General features: G+C 37.6%; 1 protein-coding gene across 1 annotated transcript in view; it reads right to left on the minus strand.

Annotated features, from left to right (window-relative positions):
- Nucleotides 1-28: 28 nt before the first annotated feature.
- Nucleotides 29-13,387, minus strand: part of ZW10 (zw10 kinetochore protein) — a 35,204-nt gene continuing 21,845 nt past the window's right edge. Inside the window, exons 10-16 of the mRNA XM_003923691.3 lie at nt 10,307-10,545; nt 7,907-7,978; nt 5,408-5,577; nt 4,435-4,565; nt 3,743-3,874; nt 2,793-2,995; nt 29-371 (exon numbers count right to left, since the gene is read on the minus strand). Of these exons, the coding sequence (XP_003923740.1) occupies nt 251-371; nt 2,793-2,995; nt 3,743-3,874; nt 4,435-4,565; nt 5,408-5,577; nt 7,907-7,978; nt 10,307-10,545 (1,068 nt within the window). The 3' untranslated portion in view covers nt 29-250. The remainder of the gene's footprint in view (nt 372-2,792; nt 2,996-3,742; nt 3,875-4,434; nt 4,566-5,407; nt 5,578-7,906; nt 7,979-10,306; nt 10,546-13,387) is intronic.

Below are 13,387 nucleotides of genomic sequence, written 5' to 3' on the forward strand. Positions count from 1 at the left end.
AGGTAATCAAAGGACGATGGCTAGAAAGTCAATGAATAGAGGTGCTTTACTTGAGGATTTATCTTAATATACAGTTCTTAAACAAAGCCTTGCACAGGCCAGGTGGTAAGACATTCTTCTGTAAAGTCAAACTTCTGTGATATACTGGTTCACCAAAACCAATGGGCAATTCAAAGAAGTCTTTAAGGGAGTAATTATGCCAAGGGAAGAATCCACATATTCAAGACATAGCTTTCTTAAAAAGATGGAGCTATTTAATTTTAGCAAGGGCAGCTGCTCTTCTTTCTGTGTTCTGAAACAAGGCACGAATTAAAGCTTTTACTTCGCTGGAAGAGAACGCAGCTGCCAGGGGTCCTTTTCCATCTGCCCACCTGCAAAACAAAAGATAGAGTTCCATTTCCTATTAGGTCTCTGAAGTATAAGCAAGACTTAAAAATTGCCTATTTGATCCACATGCTTATTTGCTTGACATGGAAATAAAACAAATCCTGGGCATCCTTCCTTGTCTTTATAGAACCACCCCTCAAAGTCTTTGACCTCTTTGCTCACTCACTACAACTGGTATCAGCACAGCCAGAAAAAGAGACCAAGTGAGGAATATGAGACTGTTCTCCCTTATTCTATACCAAGCCCTCTTTGAACTAATAATTATGACCATACTCTCATGCGTTAGGCTCCATAACTGTATTACAAAGTAAGCCACAGGCAACAAATTTTAACTGACGAAGGGCTAGTACAAAAATATATAAAGAAATCCCATGAATCGATAGTGAAACCACAATCAACTTATTAAAATAAAGGGCAAAAAAAATATGAACAGGCATTTCATAATAGAAGAAACATGAATGACCAGTGAAAAGACGCTCAACATCATTAGAATTTAGGGAAATACAAATTAAAATGATAATGACCTATCATTGCAGGCCAATTAGATTAGCAGAAATTTTCAAGTCTGAAATACTGGTGAAAATCAGACTAAACAGGACAAATAAACTATGAAATATTTGTACAATGGAATGACACAGTGGTGAAAATAAACAGCAGCTACACATATCATCAAGAATGGATTTCAGGCCAGGCATGGTGGCTCATGCCTGTAATCCCAGGATTTTGGGAGGCCAAGTCAGGCAGATCACATGAGGTCAGGAGTTCAAGACCAGCCTAGCAAACATGGTAAACCCTGTCTCTACTGAAAATACAATAAATAGCCGGGTGTGGTGACAGGCACCTTTCATCCCAGCTACTCGGGAGGCTGAGGCAGAATTGCTGGAGCCTGGGAGGCAGAGGTTGCAGTGAGCCAAAATCACACCACTGCACTCCAGCCTGAGTGTCTCACAAAAAAAAAAAAAAAAAAAAAAAAGAATAGATTTCCAAAACAATATTGAAGAAAAGAAGCAAGTTACAGATGATTCCACTTACGCCAAGTTCAAAAAAAGGCAAGTCTAAACTTTATATTATTTAGGAATACATGTAAATGTATTCCACACACTATGATATGATACAGCATACACTTACTGGCCACAGCAACATTAACTGATGGTGTTGAGAGTAAACACCATCCACTATATTTAAGAAAAGATGAATCTCTTCTAGGTCTATGGTGCTTAATCTCTAAAACTACTGCACTTCCTGAAGAAAGACTGCTGGTCAATCAAACAGTAGTTTCACGCTGAATATTTAAGATAGATAAAAGTCATTTCTCCAGGATTTTTTTTTTTTTTTTTTTTTTTTTGAGACAGAGTCTCACTCTGTCACCAGACTGGAGTGCAGTGGCGCAATTTCAGCTTACTGCAACCTCTGCCTCCCGGCTCCAAGCGATTCTCCTTCCTCAGCCTCCAGAATAGCTGGGACTACAGGCATGCACCAACACAGCTGGCTAACTTGCATTTTTAGTAGAGACGGGGTCTCACCATATTGGCCAGGATGGTCCCGATCTCCTGAACTCGTGATCCACCCGCCTAGGCCTCCCAAAGTGCTGCGATTATAGGTGTGAGCCACTGCACCCAAAATGTATCCAGGCTAGGTGCAGGGGCTCATGGCTATAATCCCAGCACTTTAGAAGGCCGAGGCGGGTGGATCACTTGAGGTCAGGAGTTCAAGACCAGCCTGGCCAACATGGTGAAAACCCATTTCTACTAAAAATACAAAAATCAGCTGATGTGGTGGCATGTGGCTGTAATCCCAGCTACTCAGGAGGCTGAGGCACGAGAATCGCTTAAACCCAGGAGGCGCCACTGCACTCCAGTCTAGGTGACAGAGCAGGACTCCATCTCTAAAATAAAATAAAATAGCCAGGTGTGGTGGTAGGCAACTAAAATTCCAGATATGCAGGAGGCTGAGGTAGGAGGATCCCTTGAGCTCATGAGTTTGAGGCTGGAATGAGCAATGATTGAGCTACTGCACTCCAATCTAGGTGACAGGGTGAGACCATATCTCAAAAAAAAAAGAAAAGAAAAAAAGCATCCAAGGTTGCTTAAAGTGAGCAACAATTTTCCATCAGATGTCAGAAAGTTATAATTCTTACAGTTGCCAGATCATTCGTACGGCAGGCCAAAACCACATATTCAAAACCAAAATAATATGGATGAGAGGTCTTTATGTTAAAAATATGGGAACGTGGTAATGAGATCTGTGCTATGATAGATCATGAAAAGGCTCCAGCTACTGCTATTCATTATGAAAGTTTTTCATGAGTAACATGAGGAAACAGGGAAAAGCTGTGCTACCAAGGGCACTATTACTTTTTTGTAGCTATCGAGAGTTACATGCCACTGCAAAAGGGTTACACATACCGATCCCCAATTTCTTGCAAGCTGGCTTGTAGCATCATCATCAATTCCTTGAATGGCATCCATTTTGGCACATAGACTGGAACCTCTTCTTGATATTTCTTGTTCTTGCTTTCTTCAGATAAAGGTGCAAATACTTGGGGTCCTTCATCCATCACTGTTTTGCATAAGGAATACAATCTATCACCATCTTCAGTAGATATGTCCTGGTTTTGCACAAAGGAAACACAATAGAATAGAATTGGGACAGCTCCGAAGCGGGGAGAGGGCAGCAGATCTTTGATGCGTGCTGTCCAGGTGGGTCAGCTACAACAATACATTGTCCAAGCAATTTAGCACAACTTACTAGACACTACATTTTATCAGCTGTCTGACAATACTTCTATATAAGAATGACACAAAACATATTTCAAAAGATTGTCAGCAATTTAGTTTGCCTGCGTGAAAGAGCCCGTTTCTCCAATAGAACATCACACAGCTTGTTGCAAAGCAGGGGATGTTATTACAAATAAGGACTTAGTCAATCTATGATTTAGAGGCATCAGCTGGCCACGTCTAGACAATTTTCCTGAATAATCCCATGTAAAATTTAAACTATAACAGTGTGTTGGAAAAATGGAAACTGCACAAGACTGTATTAACTTTACTAAATCAAAGTATTGATTTAGTCATTTCCATATTAAATGACTTCACACTATACAATGCATCTCAGGACCACTACCCAGTTTCTAACTTCCTTATTCATAATCTAGAAGGTAGGTTGAGAAACAGTACAATCTCCCTTTCATATAAAAGAGATTAACTAGCTTCTAGCAAAATAAAAACAAAAAGAAAAAACAGCATGACTTAGACATGAAACATGAACAATTTCTTCAACATCACTTTCTTAGCAAAGGCATAATCTGGGACATGAATTGCATCTCAAGGCTGGTGTAGTATCTAATGGCCCTTACCTCTAGGGCAGTAATTTTGCCAATGATCTCAGAAATTGCTGTATTGAGTAAAGTCCCCATGGCCTTGCAATATATATTCACTGGCAGGACATCCTGCCACACAGTTCCAAGTCTCTTTAGTTGGTGCAGTACCTGTAGAAGAATACAGCTATTTACATGGAAGATAGATTATTGAAACTCCTATTTTCCAGATTTACATTTATCATTTGTGAGTTTATGGGGAAAGTGGCATTATGCCAAAATAAGGTAAAGTAACTAAGGATATGTGCTTCTTGAACATTTAACCATAGTGATATCCCTGGTAGATGAAAAGCAGACTCATCAATCCAAGGATAGGAAAACTGCAGCAAAAAAATAAATCACTTAAGAAAGGGGAACATTAAGATAAAAGCCAGTATTTCAAATTCTCAAATCTAAGTTTAGGAATCAACTACTTGCTACAACAGACTTTCTAGGTAACTAGTTGCAATTACTGAGTCAGTGAAAAGACAGTTTTCTGTTGTCTTGGTGGAAGGGGGGAAGAAAAAGTTCTTAAACATGACAGGAAAAGATATCTAGAGTTTCCAAAGGTGGGGATGCAGGGAATCAACTGAGTACGTATTACATACTGTCTTCTGCCTTAAAAAAAAAAAAAAAAAAAAAAAGCATCTAAGGATAGAACACAAATTTCAGTGCTAGCAAGAGCCTCCCACCTGCCGGACTGCTTTACTTGCTGCAGAGTAATTCTCTTCATCGTCCATATTTGAAAAGTTCCTAGCACTTGATAATCTTTCCAGAAGTTCACCTTTCTGTGCCCGCATTTGGGCCAAAAAGCATTCTGTCCCTATCATGGAAAAACAGAATAAAATTTTTTTAAAGCTGTTCAATTACACACTGCAAAACCAGGATAGAAGAGAGATGCATAAACCATTTATCTGTTCTGCCTACATAAAAATAGTTTCTAGATAATATCAGAAAGCTGTCCTGAAGCTACTAGAAACAATCACCTTGAATATATTAGCCCATCCCTCACATCCCACCCTCCAGATAATAAATAAGTCTTTTCCAGTAGTTTGCCTACAGCCAGAATCAGCTAAGAAAAATTACTATAGAAAATAGAACTACTTATTATTCTGATATATCTACACCACCTAAGGGAAAAGTAAGGAATTGAAAAGCTAAATAAACTATACAGATTCTCTGCTATGATCAACATATTGATTTACTCCACATTTCATTTCTTTTGACTTAGTAATCTCAAGAAAAACTAAAGGAGGTATAAGATGGGAGAGCTATCTTGGGGTTTTGCGAAAGAACTAGGACTTACATCAGTGAGCTCTTACCAACAATATTATTACCAACAACGGAAATGCCACAATACAGATCCTATTATGTGTCATTCTAATGACATAATGCTGATCTGGCAAATTCAATGCACACTAGCAATGCAGTTTGGAATTCTAACATATCGTGAAATGTTACAAAAAAGTTAAAAAGTCTCCCACAAAGACAACACTCACCTTATAAAATTAAATAACTGGAAACACAAATTAAGTGCCCTCCCACCTTCCGATACAGCTCAGGACCACTACCTAATTTCTAATTATCTCATTCAAAAATTATAAAGATACTATGTTGACAAACTCCACAATCCATATGCTTTCCTACACTTAAAGTATCAGTTACCAAGTCTCCTGAAGCCAGGTACAAGATCCACAAAAGTAGCAGTGCCATCACAAAGAATGGGGGCAAGACGTAATCTGAACTGATGTCCGAGAGTCAGCAAGTGATGAGCAATATACATACAGTTGTTGTGATGAATAGCAGCCAACTGGGGAAGTTTTTGAAGGTTCTCCCTAGGCCAGAAGGAGGGGTAGAAAAAGAAAGAAACCATCTGTTACTGAAGCTGGGGTTGATGAAAGTCACAATGTCTCCAATGTATTTCTAGGATTTAATAGCTATTCTAGTTTCTAAACACTATATATGACAAGTTACAATCTCACCACTCCCACTCCCTGAGTGAGGCTGTTCTGCCTGAATGAGATCTTATCCTATAAAACTATCCTGGTGATTAACAAAAAAGATAGATTAAGGGAATCAAGATGTTTGCCTGAATCAACTTTTTGTACTGAAAACCTAGCAGAGATATGCATAATAATGTCCTTGAAATTTTACACAGATACATCTATGGAAATACAAGTTTACTTCCCCGTTCTCCAAATTCTTACTTCATTTATATAATGAAGTGTTCAGTTATTTTCTAATTCACTGGTTTTCAAAAACTGACTATAGATTAGTCATCTGGGAAATTTAAAAATACAAAGATGTTTAGACTTTATACCAAACAAATTAAACCGCAAGCTCTAAGTGTGAAATCACAGCATTTATACTTTTTAAAATCTTCCCAGGTGACTTTAATTTTCATCCAGGATTGAAAAATCACTAGCTTAATTCTTTTACACATATTAGTCTTATCTACCCAGCTTGGGAAGAAATCTTGTATTGCTGCTATCTACCCACTAACAGTCATTCAATTAACACTTTCTAGTTAGCTAACTCAATATAAAACTAGGATATACAAGTCAGAAACCAACAATTGAAGATAGTTCTCATTCCAGCCTATACATCAGAATTATCTGTGGGATTTAAAAAAAAAAAAAAAAACAAAAAAACATGCCTGGGTCTTACATCAGACATAAATCAAAAGCTCTTGGAACAGGGTAAATATGTACGTTTTTAAATATCCGTAAGTTATTCTAAAATACTGCCAAAGCTTGACTGGTGCAGTGGCTCACAAATGTAATCCCAGCATTTTGGGAGACCAGGGCAAGAGGATCACTTGAGCCAAAGGAGTTCAAGATCAGCCTGGGCAAAATATAGAGACGCCATCTTTACAAAAATAATAAACAATATTAGACAGGTGTAATGGTGCATGCCTGTGGTCCCAGCTACTTGGGAGGCTAAGGTGGGAAGATTGCCTGAGCCCAGGAGTTAGAGGCTATAGTGTGCCATGACTGCATCACTGCACTCCAGCCTGGGCAACAGAGCTAATCTCTGTCTCAAAATAGGAAATCAAATGAGTGAATGAAATTGAAATGAAATAAATAAAATAAAATGCTGACAAAGCTGAGAACCATTAACTAAGGACAGTGGTTCTCAAAATGTGGTCCCCTGACAGGCAACATCAGCATCATCTGGAAATTTGCTAAAAATCCAAGCCCTACTCCAGACCTACTGAATCAGAATTCTTGGGCACAGATCAAGCAATCTGTGTTTTTAACAAGATTTCCAAGTGATTCTGATGCACACTAAAGTTCCGAGTTACACAAAGGAGAAAGAGGCAAATCTAACTCCACAACAGTGTGAAAAATGTTTCCAAGCCATGAAATGGCTAAGACAATTGTCTTTGAATCCCAAAAGACATGGCTGTCAGCTAACTCAAATATGTTTTCTCTTTTCCTTGGCTTGACTAAGTAAAAAATGAAATAAGAATTTTAAACCACAGTAAAGAGGATACAAATAAAACTAATAAGGTTCACAATAAGCTTTTTATAATAAAAACAACAGGTGAGCCTAGTTTAAAACAGCCCAATTATTAAAAAATACTTCAAATAATAAACGGCTTTTGTCTTTTTTTTTTTTTTTTAATTAGAGACAAGGCTATGTCTTGTCTCTAAGCAACTATGTTGCTCAGGCTAGTCTCGAACTTCTTGCCTCAAACAATCCCTCCACCTCTGACTTCCAAAGAGCTGGGATTACAAGTGTGAGCCATTGTGTCTGGCTGATTTTTGTCTTTGAAATTCAGAATTCTTGAAGAATTTCAACAAAGAATAGCTTTGTTGACATATTATCAAAGATATTAATGAAAGCATCTAAACACTTTAATTCAAATAACAAAAAGAACTGAACTAGAGGTTTAGAGTTAAGCAGTTCTGAAAATGCTTAGCATCAAAACAAGATAGTTCGAGTTTTAAAATGTGCATCATCAACTACACTGAAAAATTATAGTATCCTTATTAATTTATAAGAAATGACCAAATCCTTTAAACATGTGTTTTAAAATGATTTACTGCATTTTAGTAATCAAAATATCTTTAGTAGGAATATAAAATTACTTGTTTTAACTTAACTTACACATTTTTGACACACAATTATTATACAGAAATAAGATACAGTGGTACTTACTTGTGATATGTTGGTACAACATCATGGAACAAATGGAAGATATTCCTCACTGAGTAGAAAAGTTGAACAGCACTAAAAAGAAAACATAGGCTTAACAGAAATGCCTAAGAGTACACTAAAAATAAGAAAAAAATTTAAGCCAAGTGCATCTTCAGTGAGAATCATGAGCTAAAACTACAGTTGCAGAGAACACCTGCCTTGGTTGCTGGAAAACACCATTAATCTAGATGGAAATATATTCTCAACCAGTATTTACTAACTAGACTATAATTCTAAACACTTGGATCCATTAATAATTTTAAGAACATCAGCATTCAACCCAGAGCCTCTTTTCTATTTATCAATTTGTGTTCTGCCAGTACCCAGAGTATCCCTTCAGTAACAAATAAATGGAGCTAAGCCTCAAGCAAATGTCACCTACTCACTGATGCGCTCTACAAAGGGCAAGGTATCAATAAAAGCTCTCACTTGGTTCTTTTAGAATCAGTCTGACTTTCAGCTTTCACCTTTTCTCCTTCTTACCTCAATGCAAGGAGATGAGTCAACATTTCTAGGACAAAATCTAGCCCTCAAAATTTTTTGCCCTTTAAATCTAGCCTTAAAACACCTACAGATTATTAAAATGCACTTTCAAAAGGCAAACATAAGGTTTGTGTAGCTTACCTCTACGTAAGAATATCTTAAGCTATGTACCTAAAAAGCTTACAGGGATTCCATAAATATCTAGGAAAACAAGTCACATCCAAAAACAATTACTTGATTATTATAATACCTGATTAAATTATTTCATTTTTGCTGCATAAGCTGCTGGAGTTTGATAATGAAAAACAGGGTTGTTGTATTGTAGCTATGGATTTGTTTGTCCTGTTAAAAACTATTACTTTTAGCAGAAAGAATGTCCACAGATAGTCAGTATACAAACACTGGTGTTTTTTGTTCTCAAAAAATTTAATAACTATTGCCCTGCATCTCTAACTTCTGCTCTGATATATTTCAGGAGAGTGCCATGTGAAGAAACAGTCCTATATTCATTTTGCCAACAGTCACTCCTACAATCATTTTCTTCCTTCTTATAATTAATTTTGAATGGACATGTGAATATAATGATTCATTAAAGCCAGGGGAAATTTCTTAAAAGACATGTTCTTTCTAGAGCAGAATAAAATAAAGGGGTTTGCAGCCGGGCACAGTGGCTCAAGCACTTTGAGAGGCCAAGGTGGGGGAATCAGGAGGTCAGGAGTTCGAGACCAGTCTGGCCAACATAGTGAAACCCCATCTCTACTAAAAATACAAAACTTAACCAGGCATGGTGAAGCATGCCTGTAGTCCCAGCTACTCAGGAGGCTGAGGCAGGAGAATCACTTGAACCCAGGAGGCAGAGGTTGCGGTGAGCCGAGATTGCACCACTGCACTCCAGCTTGGGTGACAGAGCGAGACTCCATCTCAAAAAAAGAAAAAAGAAAGAGAAGAAAAGGAGGCGGGGAGGGGGTTGCTTGCATGTGAGATAAAAATTGAAACTCTAGAAGTCCATCTAAAGATGCAATATGATAAGGCCAAACCCTAACTGAAACTGTTTTCCCTATGAGGATAGAAGAATGAAATTGCTAAACACAGATTCAAACTAAAGTTTTGTAAACCTGCTCTACAATAAACTTGGTCCATGCTCTGCCATTTTCTTCCCAATTTAGTCTAGGAGTAGGGAAGTTTATTAAATAAAAACAGATTCAGAATGAGATATAGAATAGAATTTAAGGCAACTTGAATGCAATACAGATTAGAAGTCACCTTGAAAGAGTAAAGTCAAATCTTTGGCATGTTCCATTCTTTTCCTCTGCCTTTGACCGCCTAACAAATTGTTATTGCTTTAAATATAAACATTTAAAATGTAACCGAATTAGGGACTGGGTTTCAAAAGGTAGAAAGAATGTTAAGCTAAAGAGCCAGAGTAAGCTGGAATAGTGACTATTACCCACTGCCACCACAATAACAAACATTTGAGTATTAATCATTTTCCAGGTAGGATTCTAAGTTCTTTGCATGTGCTTTCTCATATACTATCATTCTATTCAAATAAAAAGTAAAAGTAAAAATTCAACAACATTTAAAGAGCTTTTTTGATAAAAAATGACTAACAATTTTTAATGTCAAAAAAATCCATTTGTCTATCCATATAAGTGCACCTACTTCTTATATCTTGCTCAAACATCTATGCTGTAAAAGTTAGAAATAGACACAAATCCATGCAATGCACTAGGGTTTTTGGGTTTTTTTTCCCCAGAAAAAGCATTAACTTCTAGGATAAGAAAACCCAAAGAATTCCAGTTATTTTCCTGATAAACATCTAATTAGATATGCATTTAACCAAGTCATTGCCATTTCCACACAACCCAAAATTCATACCATTGATCACTACTGGTGGTTGCCTCTAGTAAAGTCTGATAGGCAAGTTCCATTAATTTCTTCACAGATTCACTGATACGGCATGTGGGCAAGGAAAAGGAATGTTGGTCCAATGTATTTTCAGGCTCTAAATCCACCATTTCATTGTACTGAGTTTTGGACACTTTCTGTATTTCCAGTTTGTTATCCTTATCAGGAGTGGGTAACTCTGGCACATTTATCTTAGAATCAGGAATAATCTAAGATTCAAACAAAGAAATATAGAAAATATATTGTTTTCAGAATAATTCAAATGTAAGCACACAGTGAAGAATAAGATACTGCTTGCTTTCATGATGAAGCTACAGCTTTACAGAGTAATTTAAAAATTTGAGTAAATATGACAATATTTTAATGACTGCTGAATCCTGGATGAAAGCATGTCATAAGTGATAAGCTATCTCTTTAATCCCCTTTATTGTGACATTCTTCTAAGCACTCTTCGTGAGACAGGGTCTTGCTCTTTCACCCAGGCTGGAGTGCAGTGGCACAATCATGGCTCACTGCAGCCTCAACCTCTAGGCTGGGACTACAGGTACCACACACCCAGCTAATTTACTTTTATTTTTAGTAAAGAAAAAATCTTACTATATGGCCCAGGCTGGTCTCAAACTCCTGGGATCAAGTAATTCTCCTTTCTCAGCTTCCCAAAGTACTGGGATTACAGGCATGAGCCAAGGCACCCAGCCCCAAGCATTCTTAATCTTGGCTGAAATAACAAAGCTATGCAACTGACCTAAGATTTCAGCTAAATAAAAAGACCTTTGGCTGGGCGCAGTGGCTCACTCATGTAATCCCAGCACTTTGGGAGGCCAAGGCAGGTGGATCACACAGTCAGGAGTTCAAGACCAGCCTGGCCAAGATGGTGAAACCCTGTCTCTACTAAAAATACAAAAATTAGCTAGGCACAGTGGCAGTCACCTGTAATCCCAGCTACTCAGGAGGTTAAGGAAGGAGAATCACTTGAAACCAGGAGGCAGAGGTTACAGTGAGCCGAGATCATACCACTGCACTCTAGCATGGGTGACAGAGCAAGACTCCAAGAAGACCTTCAAAAACCATCTGTCTCATACTAGACTATTAGATTATTACAGAGCAGCATAATTTTGGGTTCCATTGTCTAGATTCTTGAACAAATTATTTTGTACCAGGCACATGTGTTGGCTTAGTCTAAGAAATAACTCATTTAAACTAGCATATCCTCCCCTTAAAAAAAAAAAAAACTTCAAATCAAAAATTCCCTTGGTTGGAACTAAATGAAAGAACAGTGGGCTGTGAATGTGAAAACAGTTAATATTTTTTACCCTAACTTTTAACAAAGGCATTTAACCACTCTGGATCTCAATTTTCTCATTGTAAAATAAATAACACTACTACTCATGGCTTTTGAACCTTGTTTCTCAAAGATGCCTCAGGGGTTTAAAAAAAAAAAAGATTAAGCAGGTAGAGGCAGCAGGTTCCCTACTCCCATTGCAAGAATAACAGCTTTGCACATACTGGACTTCGACAGAGATTTTCTGGCAGAACAGGTTCAAAGCCTAATATAACTATTTAAGTCAGTGGGCTTGGCTTTCTAATCTGTAAATGGTATAATAATATCTACTTCAGAGAGCTGTTATGAAGTTTAAATGAGAATACAAATGTCAGGGACTGGGTAGTCAAAAATTACGGCTAAGATTAGAATGATGATGAAAAAATTTACTTACAGAGATGGTTAAGAAAGCTAATCCTTGTCTGAAAAATAGTGGGCCTAAAATACATAGATTCAAAAAAGTGACTTCATGAGGAGGGGCAAAGGAAACTAAGATGGAAGAATGTTAGACCTAATAAGACGTCTCTTAAGTCAAAATGTAAAAACCAAACAACAAAAAACACAACTATGGATCTTTTGGGAAAACAGTGAGTACACACAGGGGAATAAAGAGAATTGAGATAAAGAATATGAAAGGCAAGTAAGTTGAAAACAGTTTCTAGAAAATGGAGGAGGAGCTTTTTCAAAGTTGGGAAATTTAGAAAATCTAATTTCAGGACCTAAATGCCAAGAGAAAGAACCAGGATGGGATCTAAAGCAGTGGTTCTCAATCAAGAACAAATCTGCCTTCCAGGGGGCATTCAGCAATGTCTGGAGATATTTTTGCTTGTCACAACTGGAAGAGGTGTTACTGGAATTTAGTGAATAGAGGTCAGGGATGCTGCTAAATATCCCACAGGACAGTGCCCCACAGCAAAGAATTATCTGGTCCCAAATGTTAACACTGCCACTGCTGAGACATCCTGTCCTAAAGGAGGATACATTAGGATTTCAGTACTCAGGAAAAATGCAATTTTACAAACTGTCGAAACCATCTGAGTGGGAAACTCAGAGTTTATCTCAATTCTTTCACAGTAGAGAAGAGGAAAATGAGGTTCAACAAGGTGAAAAGATTAAGCCCAGACTCACAGATTCAGAAGTAATACTGTTTACATCAAGGAGCCGTGAGATATATATGAATTCATTTACCAAAGGTACTCAGTAAGCACCTGAGCACTGAGTACATAGCAGTAGTATGTACCAGGTATTTTCTTAGTGATGACAATGTGACAGTAAACAAAACAGTCAAAAAAACAAAAAACCCTAGCCTCATGGAGCTTACTCTCCAGAGGGAGAAATAATAAACAATTCATTTAAAATGTTGGTTGATAAACAATAAAAAGAAAAATATGGCAAGGAAGGGGTACAGGAAATAGGGGAGGCTATAATTTTTTAAAAATTCAGAAAGCACTTTTTAAAAAGCAAATCATGTGAGTATCTATGGTAAGAATGTTCCATGCAGAGGTAACAAGTGGTTCAGAAATTCTGAAACCATGTGGGCCTAGAACATTCAAGGAACAGAAATAAGTCCAGGGTGCCTGCAGCACAGTGATGGATGAATGCAGTAGGAAATAGAGACAGAGAGGCAACAGGAGGCAGATCAGACAAGGCCTTGTAGACCACACTGTAAGGCTACTGGGTCTTCCCTAAATAAGATGGAAAGCCACTGGACTTTCTGCAGAACAGTGACA

The sequence above is a fragment of the Saimiri boliviensis genome, chromosome 6, assembly GCF_048565385.1.
Source record: "Saimiri boliviensis isolate mSaiBol1 chromosome 6, mSaiBol1.pri, whole genome shotgun sequence".
In the NCBI taxonomy this organism is placed as follows: Eukaryota; Metazoa; Chordata; class Mammalia; order Primates; family Cebidae; genus Saimiri; species Saimiri boliviensis.